Genomic DNA, 23,345 nt, shown 5'->3' on the forward strand with positions numbered 1-23,345 from the left:
TTAGTTTGTGTTACACTTTGCTCCCCCCCACCCTCTCTCTCTCTCTCTGTCTCTGTGGTTTGAGTTCACATCTCTGAGGTTTGGCTCCTCTTCCCGTCCTCCACACACATTTGGAAAACTGCAGTAATGTTGGTGTTCCCGCTGTCTTTTCCCATCTGTGGGTTGTGGTTGGCCGGGACATGTGGCCTGAGAGTTTGTAGCTGATATTTTTATGTCAAACTGTCTCAAAGTGAGAAAAATGGAGCTCGTGGGATTTGTTAAAGCCAATTTATATGCATTTGGTATTCTTTCAAACTGGTCTAGACCAAACTGAAATTGCCCCGCGGTGCCGTTTTTGTCAACTAAAAACTGAAGCTTTGAGCATTAAAGGTACTGCGGTCAAACAGAGAATGTCAGTAGATACAAAAGATTTATTAATAAAAAATATACATGGTGCATCATAAACAGCTGCAGTCATGACATTTTCCATCAATTGTTAAGCTTTGAACACATTTTGTCATATTCCCACTTTGAAGCTCAGCTTATTTATAAATGTCTTGTGTTTTTATTTTTTTTTAAAAAGGCTGCAAAATCAGTACAAATGCATCAATCTGTAGACTCAAGACTTCCTGTTCCAGCTCTGCTTTGCTCCAGCAGGTCAGCAATATGGCCAAAATATCTCTTTTACTTTAATCATATTAAACTATTATTATTGGTATAAAATAGCTATTCAGTACCTTATATACATATTTTTTTTTAAAAAACAACGTGCAACCTGCAACAGTTAATGATCCCTTAAAACTTGCAGAAGATCAATTCTGCACCACTGTGGGAAACTGTCTGTAAAATAAGCTTCGAAGCCAAGAGAATTCGATTTCAATGGACATTTTAAACCCTAAAAACTGCGACATGACCTACTGTCACAAGCTGATTCTGGCGCCTTTCTGCACTAATGACCAGTGTCAGCGCTCACACATGGAAGTAGCAGGAACCATTTTTTTCCTTTATTCATCAAAACCTGGAGCAAAAACAGAATATTCTGTAAAGATCCCTTAGATAAATAACATCATACACATTATTGGGAGCCAGCTTCCCAAAATAATCCACTATGATTTCCAATGGTTTAATACTTCACTCTAAAACCTCCTGCATTCTTTCCACTCATTACATTATTTAAAAAAATATATACAGCAATTAGTCCTACTGTCGCACATAGTCACATACATGTTCATCCTACTGAGAGGAGGATGAGTTCAAACCCACCAACTGTTACCGTGGTAACGAGAGAAACCCCTTCCCCCATCCGTGTTTAAGTTTAGGGCTCATTTGTCTTCTCATCTTTGCTGCGCAGCTCCGTGGGATCTCACCACTTGCCAGGAATGGGTGTACCACACTCGTACCAGCCTACGTAAGTAGCGCGTGAATTCCCTCCGACCTCTCCGAAGGACACAGGTTCGTGTCTCATCGCTCTGTAAAAGCCTGTACAAAGACGCCATGGATGAGAGTACGACACAAAAGACTGAAATGATGAGCTCGCAGCTGGTTATAGTACCTGGCCTTTTTGGAAGCTCATTTAAGGGGATCTGGGCGCCAGTGTTTCCATCCAGGAATGAGTCCACGAACTGGCAGTGATCCTCTCCGGAGCCCGTCAGATCTCCAATGTTGTAGAACTTCCCTACAGAAAATGCAAAGCTTCAGAATCAATCAATCATCAATCACTGTCACATCAGGAGCCGTTGTGGGAACTTTTATGGAATTCTACAGCAATTAACAGGTTATTCTAGAGATTCTTACTCACATTCTGACACACACACACACACCATCCCAGTGTTACTGTGAACCTTCTAAACCTGAATGATTGATTACCATTGAGGGAGTCGCTCAGGTAGATCTGGTATCTCAGTGAATTACACAGCTGGATGCCCACAAACTTTCGGTACCAAGTTCTCTTGACGAACATCCTTCCATGGCACTCAGAGTAGGCGTCGGATGTAAACTGGAACGGGAAGTCCGTCCAGATGGAATTTTTGCCTGTAAAGGATTCATTGAAAGAAAACATTTAACATATGAGTAAACAAATTAAAGCTGCAGACAAACATTTAGTTTTATTCGAACACATGTTTGAGGAGAAAAATTACCTGAAACGTATTCACTAACCCGAGGATCCGCTGTGAAAGTGAGAGAAATACAAACAGATGGCATCATCGGACCTCTTACATGCTGAAAGTCAAGAAGCTGGATTAGCTGAGACTTGAGCAAATTCCGCTAAGAAGCACCAAATACTAAGAATCTGAGCCCATCTGACCCAGTATCTGAGTCATTCAGGCTCCGAAAAGCTGTGTTATGATTGTGCACAAGCTGGAGGAGATCTAAGATGAGCTTTAAGTGTTTAAAAACCCATTTGTTAACTCGGGGCACCACTGAGGTAAATTACGATTCCAAGCAATGAGCTCAGCGGACATCTGGAGGGTGGACAGGCCCGTTAAAGCCCACCAGGATGAAATCATTACTGTCTAATCTCCCACCTCAGGTGCTTCCAAGATAATCACTACCTGATATGAGGAACATATTCAGCAATTTTCAGACTCTTCATTCATAGCAAAGCAATCATAGTTAATCTGGGATTTCTTTATTAAGGCATTTTAAAACTTGCCTGCTTCTGTGCTAAATGCCACAGGATCAGTGGCAGGTCCTGTTCCCAGCTCATTCTTTGGGGTGACTGTGAATGTATAGCTGAAATCAAATAGGAAAGTTAATTAATCCCAAATAAATAAGATGATACAAAGATGATAGCACTAAACAGGATTCCTGATATTTGGCTGTATGGATTTATTTAAAATGACTGCACACAGTGTTCTCTCATAAATACGCATGACTAATGTAAACTGTGAGAAACACAGGCCCGTGGAGACATACTTGGTCTCTGGTTTGAGGTTCTCCACAGCCGTGTGTGTCTGATTGGTCGTCACAATGGACGTCACGTTCCCGCTTGGGCCTTCGGTGGTGGAGTAAACTTGATACTCTGAAAGAAGGTCGAATATGAACAGCACCAGTTTCACTTTTGCGACGTGTCCCATCGGAGATCAGGAAGGTGATGAACTTTAGAGTTGAGGTGGTGTGGTAACAGTTCTACCTGTGGTTTCGTTGTCTGATTTCTGCCAGTCAAGAATGACGAACGAGGGGCAGCCCTCCACGGTAACCACGGTGAGGTTAGATGGAGGGATACGAGGAGGACTGGTTACGTTCAGATCATTGGCTTCTTCGTCGGGGAAGTGAGTGAGGGAGGAGGTGATGGAGCACGGCTCCTCTGGCTTCTTATTCGTCTTGTAGATGACATGAGGAGCTTTGGGAGGCCATGCCAAAAAAGCCCCAGTTATTCATTCACCTCTTCCGCTCTCTTCGACCTGTTCAAACTTACCTATGAAGCGTTTATTGCCTGCGGAGTCCACTTTTGATGCCGGTGACGGGCTGAAACCGGTGGAGTTCTCACTGTCATAATTGGTGACTGTAAGAGGAAACAGGTAAGAGGAGGAGTGGTTAGTGGGATTCATCAGCTGGATCTGGCAGCTGTCTCCGTCCTCTGGTCAATCAGCAGGCAGCCAAACAGAAGCTCTGGCCTGCGCTCGCTCTCAAACACTGTTGGCAAGCTGATAACTCCTATCTCCTCGTCGAGCTTAACAAGCTTTGCAGCTCTATGTTTTATGCCTTTATAAGCAGGGAATGATAGTCAGTGAGCTACAAAAGTCCCTCCAAGCTGAACAATTGGCTGACATACGGTTCACTGCGGGGGCAGCGGTGGTGGTCTCCTGTCTGCGCTCCTGCCTGGGCCTCGCCGTGCCTGCTGGGAACTCTTCGTCTCTGAGTTTTGGGGGCCCGAGTTTATCTGAGGACAGAGGAGGAGGAGCAGATCATCATCTTCTGAGTCACAGGCATAAACAGTTGCGATCCATCTGCTCGGACTGTCCTCGCATAAGTAACCCCTTGGCTGCCGAAACCACAGACCTTTCTTGATTTATACGATGGAGCTATTTCTGATAGAAATGCAGAATAAATCTACGAAAATGTAAAATAAGAGTGGGGAATAAGGAGAAAATTATACAGAATTGTTAAGTGGATGGTCCAGTGGTAGCTCCTGAAAGCAGAAATCAGGAAGTATCACTAAAAGTCTATGTAGCATGGGTGCACGTACATGTACAGTAACATTGTCCAAGTAGACGGTGTTGGAACTAAACGTTTCCAGCTTAAATAGTTAAATGCATAAAAAGAAAATCTCTCACCCTGGCCGGGCAGTTTATCCATCTGCTTGGGTCTATTCTCCTCAGGACTGGCAGAAAGCTGGACTGCAGAGGATCATGGGAAAAAGTAATAATGGAATAATGGAACACAGATCATTCTGAAATAAACACTGTCATGAGGAGACACAGCAATAAAAATGATTTTTAAAGTGTTGAAGTTATTTCAGGTTGGCAATCATGCGAGACAGATTATTGGGTTACAAATGGAGGGTATTTAGTATGGCAGATAAAGTGGTTTAAAATAATGAGGACAGAAACTCTATAAGCATAATACAGACAACACTGAGGCATGATAAAGGCAAGTAGATCAAAAGTGTAGCAGAAGCGTGTTCGGAGCACTGAAATGAACTCTTTTTAAACTGCCTTGGAGAGGAATCGGTTAATTGATCACATCAAACAAAAATCTTTGCCTGAACTGAGCCTTAGCCTCAGTTTCAACATTGTTTGACATTTAAAAATATAAAGAATTCGACTAAATCCTTATATTTCAAACGTGTCCTGACACATGAGGTGTTCTTTACAGATTTCATATCGTGAGGTTTTTATTGAAACTGTGATTCATCTCCACAGCATCCATTCCTTTCACAGCTTGTCATTTCCTTATCACACAGATTCATTAAAGGAAATTATACGGACAACATTCTTGTCCAACGGTGGAAGCCAAAACACGTCATAAATATTTGTCTTGATTTTTTCCTGTTGGTTGCCATAAATCACAGATCTCCCATCAGAGAGCGTACGCAGGCAAATTAAACAAACATGTGCCATCAAGTTGAACTGATTCATTCTCAGAATGCAGCCTTTTCTCAGAGAGTCTTACATGCACACGCGTGGGTGCACACAGCCCAAGGCATGTGGTAAACATGTGAAATCATCACTCAATAGGATGACAGTCAATGTCTCACTTATAGAAAAGCCAGTGCTATATTGTGTGAGTGTGAGTGTGTGTCTCGGGAGTGTGTGCGCTATGTTTGCTGCTATCAAAGCTCCATGACTCAAGTCTGTGATCATAAACAGCAGCAGTAGCAGCAAGAATGACAAGTCTTTCTTAACTTTTAAACATCGCTCCAAATCAGTACAACATAACAAACATGCTCACATTTACTAAAGTTTAAATGCATAAATACAAGTTCTAATCAGAGCTGTTGTTTTCAGACACCTGTGCAGGAAGGCAAGCTGTAAGGACGGTTTAATCTGAAAAGATCCAAGATTGCCCAGAAAATGAGCCTTGTGATTCCATGGAGGCCTCCAAAAATGTCAAAGTTTCCAGTAATACACACTAGCTGTGACCCGGGTGTGAAGCACGACCTGTCCGCACAGCTCCAGGAGCGTTAAAACATGTGGCGTTGACACAGTCAGATGGATTCAATTATTTTGAACCAACCTATAGACCAACTGGAAAAATCACAATGAACAAGGAAAATACCCTCATTCGATAGCACCTCTGTATGTGCTGCATGAAAATCAAAATGATCAGGGTCAGACCCAGTCAAATATAAAGATAGAAGAGGACAGGACATAGAAGCACTTTCACATTAGGGAGTCCTGAAAAGCAATTACCTTGGTTGTCTTTACTGGGCCTTTCCTCAGACCTCGCTGGGCTGGAAAGGTCATGGCCACTATCAAGCAGCCCATTGGCTGTAGGGTGGAAAGAGAGGATTGTTATGGAATTTAGTTTTAATAGTTATTGCCAAATAGACTGCCCCCCACCCTTTCCCAAGAAAATCTTCATCTCCCAGAAGATAAATATTTACAAGGCTGCAAAATTTGTTTCCAGGGCACCTGATAGATTAAATGATGAGCCCCACCAAAAGCAACTGTTCTCTGTGATGTGTATTTCTGCATGTTTGTGTATTTGACAACACACATATTCAATATTCAAACCAGAATGAGCACCAACACTGTGTCCAAACTCACTGAGTGAAATCACAGCGTGTATGCCTCTCTGAATTTTAGGATTTCTGTCCATAACTTTGTGCACTGACTGTATCCCATAATGCATTGTGAAAAGCCGCACTCAACAGATGCTCCATAACGAGGTCATATAAACGTGACATGACATTAATGATCAGGGTTAGGTTTGTTAAGGCCATAGTAGTACATTAAAAAAATTGCATATTATGGAATATGCTGGAATAAATAAAAGTATTCTAATTTGAAATTATTTGATTAACCTAACTGGATTCAAATAAATCAAATATGACCATAAATCAACAAATATAGGTTGCAATTAAGCTCCAAAAAAAGGGGCCTAAACCTGGAGCAGCTGCTTTGGAAGAAAGAATCAGAAATCTGCATTGCACCATTACCCTTTGTTGTACTTGGGATATGGGAAGTGGTGGATGTCTTTGATGTAGAGAAAGGTCGAGATGGACGTTGAGGAACCCGTTGAGACAGTGTGATGTTCCTTTGACTTGGAGGAGCTGATGAACTGACAGGAGAACGAGGAACTTCAGCTTTCAGTGTGGTTTGGACACCAGTATCTAGAGGGGCAGATAGGTTAGATAGATCAATGGGGGGGCAAACATGGTCCACAACTGATCTTACCAGCTTCGACAAGGAACAAAATGCAGAGGTGTGGACACTGAATGGCATGACAGAGATGAAAAGAAGATCAAAATCCCAGACTACTCTGGTTGTGAGTGGACAAGAATGAGATGAGTCTGCTCGGCTGAAAATGGAGACGCACATGAAGGCATAGGAGGATGATGCACAGGGTGGTGCAGGGTGATGGAGAGGGAGGTATATAAGCAGTGACATTTGCAGTTGTTTTTGCTTCAACTGAAAGCACTTGTTTTCACATGACTTGAAAAAAGCAGAGATGGTAATGGGACAAACTTTTCATGATGTTTACCCTCATTGTAACTACCAGCATTCTCTGTAGCCAGTTCAGGTCTTGGTAGAGGCTTGCCCCCTTCTGGTGGACTAGGAGCTGTATGAAAGAAGACTATATATTTTAGGTAATGTGTGAATATAGTCTATGAAATATTTTTGTGTTGTTCTTGAAGGGGCTTACTGCACATATGTTTATTAAAGCATAAAAATACAAACATGTTTGAGCCAGATGCTAATGTTAAATTAAAGTGGTCACTGAAATGGACATTTATAGCAATCTCAAAATTAAATTGGACTTACAATATTTAATTGGTTTAATGATATAAACAATATAACTAGAACTGAGTGTTTTAGACATATTCTTAATGTGTTTTTGAGGATTGCTGAGGTCAAAAGTAGGGTGTTTACCCATAAAGACAGCCTGCCCTGGAGTGACCTTGGTGGGATCTGTGTAGGTCCTTGTCTGAGATTCAGTCTGAAGCCCAGGTTGAGGTTGCAGTTGGGGCCAAGGTGTATAATGATGCTTCAATACAGTTTGAGACTGAGTTTTTGATGAAAGATGTGGAATGGGAATTGATTGAGAATCCCTTTCAGGAATTCTGTGAATCTCTGTTGAAGCATGCTTTTGGGGCTGAATTGACACCTTAGTAGTCACTTGAATATCTAATTTAGGATGTGGTGTTGGTTTATATTGTGATTGGTGTGTCTGCAAAATAGGCTGGGATGTTGTCTGCATCTTGATTGTGGGTGTGGATCTTGGCTGAGGTTGAGAATATGACTGGGACTCTGGAACTGGCTGGGTTCTTGGTTGCCCTTGAGGTTGCATTTGGAGTATGGGCTGGGATTCAACTGTTTTATGAGAATAGACATTTGGCTGGATTGTCATCTGGACTCTGTTTTCGGCTTTGGGTTCAGTTGTCATTTTGGTCCTAGAATGTGTTTGGGTTTGAGATACAGGTTGGGGTGTGGTACTCTTGAATTTTCTGTGAGGGCCATATCGGGACCATTTTTTGGATGGTGACTGAGTTTTGTCTATAGGCTGGAATGTTGGCTTCTGAGGTATGGGTGAGGAATTTGGTTCTCTCTGATTTTCAAGGGTTTTGAAATCTGGCTGTGGTTTTGGTTTGCTCTCAGCTTCCTGTTTGGATGCTGGTTGTGGCTTAGTCTGGGGTATGTGTTTTATTGCTGGTGCGATCCGGACTTTGGGCTTCAATGTGGTATAAGGTTGGTTCTGGTTTTGTTGTTGGGTCTGGAGTGATGGTTTAGATGTTGATTGCAATTTTGGTTGTTGTTGGGTCCAGGTATGATGTTGGGATGTTGGTTGAGATTGTGGTTGATGTTTCTTTTGAAAAATGGGTGTGGGCTGTGGTTGTTGTTTCTCAGTTTGAGTCTGGGATTTTGGCGTGGTTTTGGGTGGCAACATCGGTTTAGGTGTTTGTTGCTGTGGTTCAGGTTCTTTCTGCAATTTGAACTCAGATATTGGCTGAGTTTCTATGTTCATGTGTGTGGGCTGGAATGCTGGTTGATTTGGAATCTGATATGTGGGTTGGATTGTTTGTTGAGGCTTATCCTGATGCATGGTCTGAATTGTTGGGTGCGATGGTGGTTGTTGTTTTGTCTCAGGTTGAGGATGTTTTGTTGGCTGAGTTGTTGAATCTTTTAGTCGGGTTGGAAGTAGGGGCTTGTTACCAGGTTGAGTTTGGGGCTGCATTTGTAATATAGTGTGAGGTGTTGATTGTGTTTGTATTTGAAATGTAGGCATGAATACAGAACTGTGTTTAGTCTGCAATATAGGCTGTGAAGTTGATTGGTAGTCTGAATATTGTGTCTGGGAATGAGGCTGTAATGATGTTTGGGTTTGATATGTAGGCTGTTGTGATTGTTGGGGCTTAAATGTTGGATAATATTGTTGATACGTACTCTCATGTTTTTCCTGAAATGTTTCTTTGAATTGCAGAGGAGGTTCATTCTTTGGCATGTGTTGTGATGTTGATTGGGTTGGCATTTTCATCTGGTGCAGGGGTCTTGATGTTGATACAGATTGCTGTGTTTGAGATATAGATGGGGATACTGGTTGGGACTGCGACTGAAATTTACTCGGGAATTTGAGCTCTGATGTTGATTGTGGTTCTGAATCAGTTTGAAAAATTGGCTTTAGTGTCAATTCAGGTTGCGGTTGTCGGGAATTAGGTGTAGTGTAGACCAAAGGTTGGGATTCTGGGTAAGGTTTAGTATGGGATTGGATGTGTAATGTCGATTCTGAATGAATCTGAAAAGTTGGAAATGCTGTTGCTTTGGATTCATGTGAATGCAGTTTAGTCTGAGGTTCATGCTGAGGTTTTGTCTGAGGTGTTGGTGGTTTTATGTGGAATGGTGGCTGGGACTTAGGGTAAGGTTCATGCTTGGGTTTAAATGGCGATGATGATTCAGGTGATATTGATGTGGAATGCATTTGTGGTTGTTGTGGTGATGGTTCAGACTGTTTGTCAGGCTGGTTTCGAATAATGTGTTGGCTTGTTGGTTGAAATTGTTGATAATGGCCAAGAGGTGTAACCTGCTCTGTGGGCTGTGGTGGTGGGTGAGGTTCATTCCAGAAGTGTTGGAATGTTTTTTGAGTTTCTGCTTGAGGTGATGGTTGAGCGCTTTTGTAAGGTTGATCAGTAATCAGTGATGGTTGAGGTTGTGATTGATAAATGCGAGATTGTGCCTCAAACGTTTGTTGGGACTGTGGGTAAGGTTCATTTTGATGCGGATACGGGGATATCGATTGAGACTCTTTTTGGGTCTCTGTTGCTTGTGTCTGCTGAGGCTGATGATGAAATTGAGATTGCGTCAGTGACTCTGGGTCCAGTTCATTCTGGAGGTTGATGTTCGATGTTGGTTTTGGTTGCGTCTGGTGTATAGGCTGTGACATTGGCTGAGACTTTGGATATTGTTCAGGGTGGTGTTTAGCATGGTATTTGGGTTGAGATTCTGTGTAGGTTTCAGTATGGGATTGCAATTGGGATGTTGATTGAGACTGGATTGGAAACATTTCAGTTGCTTTTCGTTCATTCTGAGGTTTGGTGTGAGGTACTGATTGAGAATTTGGCTGCACGTGTTGTGGACGATTAGTTATAGTCAGAAACGGGGGATGGGTTGAATGAATATTATATTGTTGTGATGGTTGAGAAGATTGGTATGACTGGGTTTGTATGTTTTGTTGCAATGTTGGTTCAGCTTGTTGTTGGGGATGTGGTATAACTTTATCCGTGGGTTGTGATGGTGGGTGAACCTGTAATGATTGTTGGGTCTGTTGGTAAGCTTCATTCTGAAGTATAGGAGGTGATGGTGGTTGGGACAGTTTCTGCGTCTGGAGTATGGAATTTATTGTTGTTTGTGGTTGCTGAGGCTGATAATTATACTGAGATTCTGGCTGTGACTGTGGGTTAAGTTCATTCTGGAGGTTTACCTTGGATGTTGAATGGAGATGTGGTTGTGTCTGATGCATGGACTTCGATGTTGGCTGAGAATGTGGATATTGTTGAGGATGGGGTTTAGCAAGATATATAGTTTGGGATTCTGGATAAGGTTTATTTTGGAGGTTTGAGAATGATGTTGGTTGAGGTGGAGGTTGGACATAAAATATTGGCTTCAATGTTGGTTGTTGTTGCGGCTGTAGTGGCTGGGGTATACTTGAAGATGTTGGTTGTGCTGTTGCATAAGGATTCTTAGGTGGTTTTAGCTTCAATGGTGGTTTGAGTGTTGATTGTTGTTGGATTTGGGGTTTAGGTTGGAGTGTTGCCTGTAGCTGTGGTTCAGTTTGGGCTATGAGCTCTGAAGTTGATTGAAATTTTATTGAGGGTTCATTTCGGGGTTCTTCTCTGTTCTGTAACTCAGTCTGTGATGTTGGTTTGAGTGGAAGTGGAGCAATGGTCATAGGTGGGGTTACGGGCTTGATTTGCTGTTGGGTATGGACAAAGGGCTTCGTTGTTGGTTTCCAGTGCTCCTGATGTTCATCTGGTGCTATGGTTGGCAATGTTAGTGGGGGTGATAGTTCGGTCTGTACTGTTGATCTGTTTGTTTTTTGGTGTTTTTTGTTTTCAGTGTGGGGAATCAAAATTGGGTTGGGATGAGTTTGTGATTCCTTTTGGGGTTTTGTCTGGGACCTTGACCATTGTTGTTGTGCTTCTGTTGTGGGTGATAAATGTGTTTGTTTCTTGGTCTGATATAGTGACTCTGTTGCTGGTTGGGGTTGTGCCTCAGAGGTAAATTCTTGAAATTGGTTTTGAATCCAATCGTTTTGGTTTTCACGTTGGAATCTTTGCTGGTCTCCTGACTGTGTCTGTCGTATGGGCTTGGATGTAGATAAAGGCTGTCGTGGTTTTGGCATCCTTGGTTGGGCCTGGAATTTTGGATGGATTGGTTGTTGAATATTATCACTGGGGGTTGTCTGGGATATTAACTTTGCCTGAGAGTCAATGGGGTATTTTGGATGTGATGTTTGTGTTTGTTGTGAGGTGTGGTGTAACAAATTAGCTGTTGGCTGCTGCTGGGGTTGTTCTGGAATAGCATTGTGAGACTGGAGTGTCTTTATTGTTGGTTGAAATTTTAGGCGAGGGTCAATGGTACGTACAGGATCAGCTGGAAGTTGGTTTGTTGGTTGCAACGGCATCTCAGATTGATGCTGCAATGTTGGTTGTGGTTTTACTTGAGGTTTTGTTTGGTGTATTGTTTGGTATGTTGGTTCTAATTTTGGGTGTGGATCAATCTTTGGCAGATGTTTATTTCGGTTGTGTGTTTGAGGTGTGAAGGGCAGTTGTTTCTGAAATGGGAATGTTGCTAGAGGTTCAGTATGAGGTATGTGCACTGGTTGAGTTTGTGGTTTAGTATGAAATGTAAGTATAGGCTTAGACTCTTGATGGCCTTCGGGCTGATGGTGAATTATTGGTGGGGGTCGTTTTGGAGGTTTAGTCTCCATGGGGATTGTTGTTTTATGGCCTTGTTTCCGTTTGTCTTCATTTGTATGTTGTGGATGCTGTGAATCTGGTATAGACTGGGGTGTTTCTTGTGGCTGATTGTGATGATGCTCTTCACATTTTTCCAAGTTTGTCTTGGAGACTGGCAGAGATGCCTTGGTGGGTGTAATGTCTAGTGGAAGAGGCAAGACAGTTCTTGAGAGGTCTTCTCCTCCTGGGTTGTGTAAAAAAGAGAAAATACAGCCATGAAGTCACATCTGTGGTGTAAAAATATGAATTTAATATTACAAAGAAAATGCCATCTTAAAAACCATAAAGTATTTCTTTTTTTAATGAAAAGGTCTAAATTCAATAGCAGTCAGACCGTATAAAGATAGTTGCAGTGCCAGTATCCAGTATTTTAATGGTGCCGTTAGCATTAATTAAAAGGTTATGAAGCATAGGAGCTGGACAATTGATGGATTACTGTCGAGGGGGTTTATGAACTATCCTAAATGGATCATTCAGTCCAGTCGGATGTTTAACTTGCTAAAGGAGCAAGTGAAATGAAAAAGAAGGCAAAAAGATCTCAAAATTAGAGAGCATAAACAAAAGAGATAAATAAATACATCAATCCCATAATGTCTCTCTTCAGCATTATGACTGTGTAATATGTATCTGTATTTACTTGGTTATAACATGTATTCGGACATGACCAACTAAATAGAGCATACACATTACATCAAAGATGCAAAATATAATTAAGTGCCGTAGTCTACAAAGCCCATGCTAGTGCAATGCAGCACATTAAAACATCTATACATAACACAAGATGGTGCAGTATTCAAGGTAATAAAAGTTTGTCAAATGTGTCCCCCATGATATTACCAGCACAGCTATCTCTGGTGCTCGCACCTGTATAGTGTCTATAGAGCTGCAGGTTTAACTGATCTTTGCTCAATACATCGCTGGGCTAGAATGGACTGTGAGCCTGGATTTAGTTAATTCATAACTGCCATAACAAACATTATTTTATTCAATATGTGCTTTTTGACTTTGTACCCATAGCCTCCATTAAAGGAAATTAGTTTGAATATTGCAGCTGACTTTTCATTTTTTTACCATTTGGCTGTTTGCTGAGCACAGGCAGTGTGGATCCAGAAGACAGAGAATCCTGTCTAGTAGTTTTGGTTGGAGCTGAGAGATACAGTGCATGTTAGTAGACCTGGGAAAAACCTTAATCCAGTGTGTCCACTAAAAAGGGGGGGTTAGGTTGTGCAGAATTTTTCTGGTAGTGCTGGGTTAAACAGCAGGATTAAGGTTAACAGTATTCATCTGACCCTGGGATTAAAAGCCATGTCATAAAGATCATTACCAACAGTTGTCTTTGAGTTAAAATTCTTGGAGGGGGGCAGTCTGTCCTGGGTCTTGTTACGGTGAACTGACAAGGACAAAGGAAATTCACATATAGTAGTTGCACATAAATATGGTTAGCCTAAATAAAAAGGTTTATTTCAATTTGTGCTTTTTCTGAGTCTGTTTTTGGAGTTGCCTGATATCTACTAAAATTTAAAAAAAAAAAAGAACACTGTAAAAGCAGAAGAACTGCAGAGTAAATTTGTGGGAGGGTCCATCACCACAAACACCATCATATCATTTAACTTTAGCTTTAAGTGATATATTTTTATATATTTTCATCATGAAAAGCTGTAACATGAGCTAAATGTCTTAAAGTGACAAAATGACTTACCTTGGCGAGTTACAAATGTGGAGGACTGTGGACCAGGAATTAAAGGTTTCTGAAGGGGTAAAGCCAAACAGACGGGAAGAAAAGTCAGTTTTTGTGATGATCATAAATCACTTCCTGGCCTGACCTCAGTTCCTCTGTGTTTGAAAGCTCTGCAGGCTCCTTTCCATTGTGAAAAGGTTCCGATCCTGGCAAGAACTTTGAACTTTCTTTAGAGGGACAACTATTTTGGCTGATTCTCAACAGCTGTAGAGTTTCACAGCCGCGGCAGCTGTAGGATCTAAAGCAGTGCTATTTTCCACTTTCCTCTCAGTTATCTTTCCTGCTCTATCACCCTTTTCATTCCCAATTTGTTCTCGCTTGTTCCACACCAGATGTTTGCAGGTTGGTACAATACAGGCTGCTCTCTTGGCTTGGCCACTCTTGGCTACAAAAGTGCTGTTTTTCATTTAGCAAGTCAGGAAAATTAATAAGGCAAATAATCTAGAATAACATTAACTCATGCAGAAGACCGACCCTGTAGGAATGACACAATATGACACTTCATTTAATACCGCCTGCATCTTATGATTACCACAAACCATTTGTTATATTTTCATAGGAAATTAAATTTGATACAGTACATACCGCAGGGTTGATGGGACGCGTACTAATTGTCTTAATGGGCTTTTCTGAAAACATGAGATGAGATTAAAAATCAGTTCAGAAACATGAGCTGCAGAACTGAGTTAAAGGGGAGGAACCAGACAAAACTACTTCAAAACAAAATGACTCTCCCATGAAGGAGAAATAACGTCTATAATACAACAGCAGAGGTCATTTTTGGGATATATGGTCTTTTTTCTTTTATCCATTTTGTGTTTTGTGTGTGTGTGTGTGTGTTTTCTGTACAATATACATGACTGTTTTGTTTTGTTCTGGTTTTGTGTCGCTAGTGTTCAGCGTATGTGATTGTGTGTCTTGTCCCCCTTGTGACCCCAGCTCGTCTTCCTCATCTTTATAGGCTTCATGGTTTTTGTTCCCATCGTGTTTATGATGTTGACCAGATTTAAATCATCCTTCAGATGAGAGCTTCATGCAGTACTTATGGAAACCATTTGTTCATTAGTTTCCATGTGAGGGAATTGATTACATACCAGTCAAGCCAACATTGCTGGTGTTGTGAACCACTGGCTTGCTCCATTCTCCGGTCCCTTCTTTGGAGATTGGCTTGACCCCAAACTCATAAACTGCATTGGGCTTTAGATTGTCAATAACTGTGTCACTGGTTGGACACGTCTGGTAGTTCCACCTCTTGCTCTTCTCACGATAGCGGACAGTGTAGTGCCTGAGAAGAAGATAAACAAGAAGATAAAGAGAAGAGCCAAGTACACTGAACATCCACATGAAATCTAAAAGTACTCACTCCTTTAAAGTACACAACTGTACAGAAAACACAAAACGAATGCTGATACTTTACATTACAAAGTTGTGTTTCTTCACTTCACCTCTTCACTTTTACAGATTACAAACATGTTTAAGTACCAGGTTCTTTAAAGTGTCTCACGTATAAGTTAAGGTACACTTGCACTCGTGTGTCATGACATTGTCTAATGTGTAGGACACATTATATACTGTATATATACACAACATATGTATACAAACTTTCCTTTGCCTAGGGAATTTGCCTTTTTCCAAACCAGTAATGCAGTTTGCATCACAGAAACTATAGTTGTATCAAGTTTTATTTGTATTTAAGAGTCCAGAAATGTCAGCAGAGGATGCAAACAACAAGATCGCCATTTCAGCAGCACTAAAATAATTAAAACCATGGAAAACAGTCTAAGGAATTGTATATAATAAAAGCAAACGTCAGTGCTTTTTAATATAATCTCATCTACATGATTGATTGATAGTCTGTAAAGTAGTCGACACCATGCGATAGTGCTAGTAGAGCATATATGGAAGTTTCTCTTATTCCCATTTTACAGAATCTAATACTATAAAAACAAAACTGAATGTTTTGGTAGAAGACCCATAATCTGCTGACTCGGGTCATTATCGTTGCTTTCCTGTGCTAGCTTCATTAGCATTTAGCCTGCTGCTCATCTGATGTGAGCTTTCATCAGTGTGGTGAGCAGGTTGAGCAGCAGCTAGGACATGTGTAAAGGTTCAGGCTCACCCCTGCTCCAGACACTCCTTCAGGATGTTGCCTTCGTAGGAGCTTTTGAGTTCGTCCCCCCAGGACAGCAGGACTGATGAGGGTGTTACTGGCCCAACAACCAAGTGCAGGGGCTTCTCCAGCTCCACTTTACCTGAGAAGAAATTTGACCTCTTTTTTGTCCACTCTAAGAAGCCGACGTTCATGAAAATGTAACGTTTGTTGTCTTAAATAGAAATATTACCTGTGCAGTACTTTTTCACCTCATTAATTTGGATGGGTTTGACAGCAATGAGATACTTGGGCTCAGCATCTAAATATAGAAAAACAACAAACTGTCAGGCCTCCTTCATGTTGAAAGACATCATCATTCTTCGGTATCTCCTGTTCCTTGTCTTGGCGGAAGAATATAAACAGACACACTCACCAAATTCTTTCACAAAAGACAGCCCGTTCTCAGGCAGCTGAATGAACTGTTTGGAGAACGGGCGGCTGCCATAGCCCAGGATGTAACCCTCCAGCTTGGTGTGAGCATTGGGGAGCAGGAATTTCAATACTATGGTGTCTCCTGTGGCGTTAATCCGAACTTTGATGTTGTGATGTTGTCTCACTGTTGGACATGAGGAGACACACAAAAGTGGTTTCTGTTGAGGACAGTCTGAACTGCATTCACATAAGAAATACTGAATGAGGAGAGGAGAGGAGAGGAGAGGAGGGAGAGGAGAGGGGAGGAGAGAGAGGAGGAGAGGAGAGGAAAAGGAGAGGAGAGGAGAGAGGAGAGGAGAGGAGAGGAGAAGGAGAGAGAGGAGAGGAGAGTGAAGAAGAGGAGAGGAGAGGAGAGGAGAGGAGAGGAGAGGAGAGGAGAGTGGGGAAGAGGAGAGGACAGGAGAGGAGAGGAGGGGAGGGGAGAGGAGAGGAGAGGAGAGGAGAGGAGGGGAGGGGAGAGGAGTGGGGAGGAGAGGGGAGGGGAGGAGAGGAGAGGAAAAGGAGAGGAGAGGAGAGGGGAGGAGAGGAGTGGGGAGGAGAGGAGAGGAGGAGAGGGGGAGGAGAGGGGAGGGGGAGGAGGAGGGGAGAGGAGAGGAGGGGAGGAGAGGAGAGAGAGAGGAGGGGAGGGGAGAGGAGTGGGGAGAGGAGAGGGAGGGGAGGGGAGAGGAGTGGGGAGGAGAGGAGAGGAGGGGAGGGGAGAGGAGAGGAGAGGAGGAGAGGAGAGGAGAGGAGAGGAAAAGGAGAGGAGAGGAGGGGAGAGGAGAGGAGAGGAGAGGAGAGAAGGGGGAGGAGAGGAGAGGGGAGGGGGAGAGGGAGAGGAGGGGGAGGAGGGGAGGAGAGGAGGGGAGGGGGGAGGAGAGGAGGAGAGGAGAGAAGGGGGGAGGAGGAGAGGAGGGGGGGGAGGGAGAGGAGGGGAAAGGAGAGTAGAGGGGAGGGGAGGAGAGGAGAGGAGAGGAGGGGGGAGGAGAGGAGAGAAGGGGGAGGAGAGGAGAGGAGGGGGGAGGAGAGGAGGGGAAAGGAGAGTAGAGTAGAGGAGAGGGGAGGGGAGGGGAGGAGAGGAGAGGAGGGGAGAGGAGAGGAGAGGAGAGGAGGGGAGGAGAGGGGAGAGGGGGGGAGAGGAGAGGAGAGAGAGGAGGAGAGGAGAGGAGAGGAGGGGAGGGGAGGAGAACTAATGAAAACATGAACCAAGGAAGTGAAAAGGAAGCAATTTTAACATTGCATATAACTAATGTTTGGAATGATGACCATCTTTTGATAGATCTGCATGTTTGTTTGTTTGTTTGTTTGTTTGAACATACAGCTGTGACTGAAGCAACATGCGCAGGTCTACTCTGCTGATTACAGGAGCTCAGGACGACGGCTGCAGCAGAAGAATTTCTAGGACGGTGGAACAGTTTCAGCCTGGTGAAGGACCTCTGTCCTCTTACAGACTCTCAGTCTGGAATCATTCAAACCTTCTGCACTGATAACATCTCTGTTGTTTAAAGGATGGTCCTGCAAGCACTCTGGTAGACTTGGTAAAACCATGCTGGATTAAACAACCTGTGTGAAACAACATCCAGGTTTTTAAAAAGAAAAACAGTCTGTAAACATGCACTTTCAAAACCTTCAGCAAGGCGTTGTTGAGTTGGACAACGAAGCTGTATGATATAATATTGGAACTCAAATCAATACTTTCTGCCTCTCACTCTCTGTTTGGTTCTCCCCATCACACACACCCACCCAGTTCACACCAACACACACACACACACACGCACACTGACATCATTGTAAGAAACGACAGCACCGTTTTTGCCAAATCTGACATTTCAGTCAGTGCTCAACAGCTTGGGAACAGCTATGAAGACAGAAATCAAAGGGTGGGTTCTGAACACCAGAGCCAAGACACATGAGCTGGTTTGTACTGGTTATAGCAACAGTGAAAACGTGACTGTCTGAGGTCATGAAGCAAAACTCTCAAAGGCGCTATCGTATAATCTAGGTTTGCTCATGACTCCTGCTTCTCAAAGTGAGTTATAGAAACTATTTGGTGGAGTTTGTTTCAAATGCTGTGATTGGGAACGAGGCCAAAATGGTGGCAAGTAGAGCGTTACGCATGCGTGTGCGTGTACAAGCGAATGCATACGCACACATACGCACCTGCACGTGGTTTTAGCTTCTGCTGTCACTTTCTAAACAAACTCAAATCTTTTTGGCTGCCTCACATGTGCTGAAGAGTTTTAAAGCTATGAAATCAAAGCATCTGCTAATTTTTCCCTCAACACTCCCACAACATGTGGTCTTTAACAATAGTCAAGATTCAGACATGTTATCAATTAACCACCGTCACGTGTTAATTCTAACAAACAAAACAAAATCTTCTAGGCCAGAACTCTAAATCATGATTGAGAGGTTAATAATTAACCGCTATAAAACCTTTATATATATCATATCTTTATAAATCATCCTGTGTAAAAACTCTAGTCTTCAAAATGGCATTAGAGGTGATTAAGTTGAGCAATATGCACTTCTTTTTTAGTCCGTTTTTCAGTGCCGTACCAACAGATTTTATTGAGTTGTAGTGTATCCACAGCTGTCGGCGGCTCATATTTCAGTCCTCAGTGAAAAAAGTGGAATGTTGTGAAGAGTATTGACAATTGCTGCCAAACACCACAGATTCCAGGGGATACCCTGAATTTGTCAAACGCTTTCCCTGTCGTTTGTTTATTGAAATAGTAATATTCCCCGGTGACTTCCCCCCTAAGATTAACACGAGCATCACTCTGTGTCTTGCATCTAAACCACAATGTGTTAGAGACAGTTTCAGAAGGGCAAACAGCCAGAAAATATGTGTGACTTGTTGCCATGAGAATTGAGTTAACAATTTGTGAAAATACATATTAAATACATTGTTTTAATTATTTAAAAATGCATATTAAAGAAAAAAATGGAAAAATTAATTCAGGGCTCTTACAGCATCGCTAGAATGGTACAGCTAGTTGTTTTAAGGATAACCTTCTAAACCTCCAGACACCAGGACTGGCAAAGGTGCCTGGAAAAACAGACTATCTCCTGTCAGAGAAACATAACCAATTCAACAATTACATCAACAAGTCAACAAGTCACTTCATCATCTCTAACCTGGGAGTTCGCCAATAAACAAGTCAGGTTGTGCACTAAACACTGCACTTCCTTTGAAAACATTTCACCCTTATGATGTCTGTGTTTCTGTTTCTCTAATCCTGCTGGCCTGCAAAAGAGAAACATGCTCGCGCTGAAAACCCAGTGTTGCGCAGCGATGTGGGATCATCACTGTTGATGGATGATCCTCCCAGAGAGGAGAGGGAGCGCGTTAATGGAGTTGTCAGCAAAACAGTCGCCCTGCACGTCTTACCGCAGGGCAGCACGTCCATGTTTGTGTTTGGGATCAGATTAAGTATATGAACAACTGGCCGATCTGCAGTTCTGGCATCTGTATATCCTGACGGACTAGTTCAGGATGCCAAATCACAGATTTTCACCACTGCCGATCTTCTTCTGCTCAACCGTCTTCTTTAACTGGTTCAGAGGACGAGGAGCAGCAGAGTAAACACTTTACAAGACAATCGGCTGAGATCACCACAGAGACCTTTTCCACTCGCGCTGATGAGTAAACTAATGAAATACTCTATAAACAAGTGAAGTTGAAAAAACAAAGGCGCACTTGTTTTAGCCTTTAATGTGTGCAGCGAGAAGGAGGCCTTTCTGGTTCTTTGGCAGATGCCACCTGCACACATCCTGTTCAGACAGACTCGGCTTCATGCCTGATGGAGACGGGGACAGATGTTTACAGCTTCCCATGCCGGGTTCTTGGTTTCTCTCTTAACTGATGCAAAAAACCTTAAACTTGGGGCCGCGGGCAGCTGAATTGAATGAGGAGAGTCCTGCTCTGAGCCTCCACGAGCTCTCAAAGGTTCATGGGAGGTCTCAGCCTGTGGTTCAGAAGGAGAAACACATGACTGAGATAACTGTCTCACATTTCCCTTCACCCTGGTGGCTTCGCTGCACGACTCTCACAGCACGTCAGTTCCAGCCGCAGCTGTTTTTTCCCCCTTTCCTCCCCTTCTGCATCTCATTAAAAAGCTGACCATGTTTTGTACTGGATTTCATATTGCATTCTTTTGCAGTGATCCAGAAAAAGCCACATTCCTCATTAAAGCCTATTTGTCTAAAAAATAAAATCATCCCTCCATCAATCAAGCTGCCTTGGGATGAGAGGCAGGATACAACCTGGACAGATCATCACAACGGCCAACACACAGAGATAAACAACCCCTCGCAGTCACAATCAGAGAGAGTATAGGTGGTACGCAGAGACGTACCTGGAGAGAACCCTCATGGACACCAGGCCAACATGCAAACTCCACACAGAAAAGCGTCTGGCACTCTGGGCTTCAAACCCAAACCCAGCAGAGCGCTGTGGATTATGTATGAGTATTCTGCTGGCATTTATATGATTGAATCAATTCAAAATCCATGGAATTAAGGGGAAAGCACAGCAACCAGGGTAAAACGCAGGTGTGAATGATTTAAAATACAGGCACAAATTCTCTGTCAACTTTAAAAAAAAACAAAAACAGCAAGCAACTCTGTGAAGAACACGTCTCAGCCTAAGAGAGGGGACTCAATCCAAGAGGATCACAGATGTTTGAATACTTTTCCAAAGCAAACAGCTATACAACCTCTTTCATCTTGCAGAGCTGCACGTTGACTTTTGTCTGCAGGTCATTCTTGGCCAGCCACTTCCACACATGGAGAAACTTTCCCCACTGTTTTTATGTCCCACTGCAGAGCGTGGCCATCAAGCATAAACCCACCATTCGATTAAGCATCAAAACATCAGCGTTTATATTACATGTACAGCGATGCCGACTTGGACGTCACGTTTCTGTAGTGTGTTGACTGTTTCTTTCCATAACCACTCAGGAAATACTAAGTAACTTCATCAGATCTTCTTCTCGACAATCACAATTTTACCATTTATGTCCAAACAAACAAGCCTAACCTCATGAAACCAAGCAGGAAGCTGCAAATGACCTGTTACCCTCCGCCCATGTGTTTCCTGGAGGAATACTGATTACAGTGGAACACACATGTCAATATCCAACCCTTTATTGAATATACAGCCCTTTTAAACGTTCATTCCTTTGCCCAGTGCAAGAGTTCAGAATTGTTCACTGCCTAAAGTTGCAACTACGTCAGTAACTTAAGAGCAGTAAATCAAGTGTAAATAATCAGAGCCATCTTGAAGCGTACCTCCCCTCCAGCTCCACACTTCTCTCTTATAAACACAAGATTATGAATACAGCACGGCCCCTTTACAATCATGCAGCAGAGCAACAATGCAGCCAAATATGGGAATCAGGATGGGATCTAATACTGCTGTGCTGAACAGGTATCCACATAATAGGAAATCTGGTTGAGGAGACGCCTGTCCTGGCCTCGCTTCTCTGCATTTTGTCACCGCCTGTTGGTTTAAGGGCTATGAACATCTCTCATGGGCTTGCAATTGATTTATTCGAATGTCACATAACAGACTTTACAATAAGTGTCCCCTTCTGCATTTCTAAGAGGTACGCTTTCACTAAAACAGAGGAAGAAGCCGTGTATATATATCTGTCCCATCAGGCAGATATCCTTGGAAAGTGGTGGGATACATCTATGTTCTCAGAACTCCAAACTCTGACCTTTGCAGCACATCAGTTCATAGTGAACATGCATTTCTATAAGCAAATGTAAAAAAAAAAGAAAGATTTACTATATATAATTCCTAAGTATCACCTACCTCTCCTCCTGAGGGGCGTGGAGGGGCCGGACACAACTATGTCAGAGATGAAGGCAATTAGGAAAACGACCACAAATGTGAGTGACTGTCTCTGCATCCTCTTCCTCGCCATCATCGTCCGTGCTGCCGCTCAGCCCTGAATCTCAGGTGGGACTGAAGCCGGGATCTTGCAGCGAGAGTGAAACTCAGAAGTGGAGCTGTCTCTCAGCGTCGCTCTGCCGGATGACTAAATCTTTGGCAGCGCTCGGAGCCTCATGTGCGGCTGCAGATGTCCAGCTGGGGCTCGATCCTGGACGCCGTCTGAGCCAGTGCAGAAGCTGGACCTGTAGATACAGCAGGCGTCTCCTGCTCCATCTATACCTCTATGAGGGAGGGAGGAGACACACAGAGCAAGAAACACCCACATCAGTACCCTCCTTCCCTTCTTCTTTCGGTTTCTTTCCCTCTCTCCCTCTCTCCCTCTCTCTATTTACTACTACTTGATAATGCAAAAGAGTTACTCAAGTTCCGTATTTAAGTACAGCGCTACTGATTAAACATGTGTAAATGTGAACTGTAAATCTCCTGATTCCAGATCTGTTACTGTAAGGTGACAGTTCCACTTGGACCATGGTCTAACAGTGGGAGTATTTTGGCAGGACACAGCGGAACCACGCTTCAGACTGGCTGGATCCACAGTTGTTTGCTTCTCATTGTCTTTGTTTGGTGTATCCTCATCCTTTTCTCTGAGACCTTCTTTCACCTCTTTCACCCCCAGCAGGGTGTTGCTGCTTTCTTGCCTCTAGGGTGGGGGCATCGAGGACAATGCGTCAGACACATGATCCGAGCTCTGCTTTTGTGATCACAGTCGTCGTTCTGTTATTTCTTTTTATTGCTTTTCAACACATCAGCAACTCCACCTGCCAACAAACACTGCAGCCAGAGGAGTGTGTCAGAGCCGGTGCTAGCAAAGTCACTCACGCATCAGCATCCGCCTGCCAGGAGATCTATTGTAGAAAAGGAAACAAGTGGACGGGTTCCTTGTCACCAACTAGCTTGTTATGAGTGGAACGCTAATATTTTTGTATCTGGATCCATGATTTCCTTTCTGCAGGCGATTGAAAAACATTTTCCAGCAAAGCCG

At 43.1% G+C, this 23,345-nt stretch overlaps 1 protein-coding gene across 5 annotated transcripts; it reads right to left on the minus strand.

Annotated features, from left to right (window-relative positions):
* Positions 1-390: 390 nt before the first annotated feature.
* LOC130531470 (target of Nesh-SH3) lies at positions 391-22,591 on the minus strand. 5 transcript variants are annotated; one of them, XM_057043617.1, is made up of 23 exons: positions 22,223-22,591; positions 16,361-16,543; positions 16,178-16,246; positions 15,955-16,087; positions 14,930-15,120; positions 14,421-14,464; positions 13,797-13,845; positions 13,422-13,487; positions 13,169-13,243; positions 7,518-12,281; positions 7,144-7,206; positions 6,584-6,757; positions 5,835-5,912; positions 4,257-4,319; positions 3,755-3,862; positions 3,398-3,484; positions 3,113-3,322; positions 2,896-3,001; positions 2,633-2,712; positions 2,118-2,147; positions 1,846-2,010; positions 1,532-1,654; positions 391-1,458 (listed from the first exon to the last, which is right to left on the minus strand). In XM_057043617.1, the coding sequence occupies exons 1-23, from the start codon at positions 22,335-22,337 to the stop codon at positions 1,343-1,345; spliced, it is 7,092 nt and encodes a 2,363-aa protein (XP_056899597.1). In that variant the 5' UTR covers positions 22,338-22,591; the 3' UTR covers positions 391-1,342. The 5 variants fall into 5 exon arrangements, with proteins under 5 accessions (XP_056899597.1, XP_056899536.1, XP_056899673.1 ...); XM_057043556.1 differs by having other exon boundaries at positions 7,129-7,206; XM_057043693.1 differs by lacking the exon at positions 13,169-13,243 and having other exon boundaries at positions 7,129-7,206.
* Positions 22,592-23,345: the final 754 nt, after the last annotated feature.

Source organism: Takifugu flavidus, chromosome 1, assembly GCF_003711565.1.
Source record: "Takifugu flavidus isolate HTHZ2018 chromosome 1, ASM371156v2, whole genome shotgun sequence".
NCBI lineage: Eukaryota > Metazoa > Chordata > Actinopteri > Tetraodontiformes > Tetraodontidae > Takifugu > Takifugu flavidus.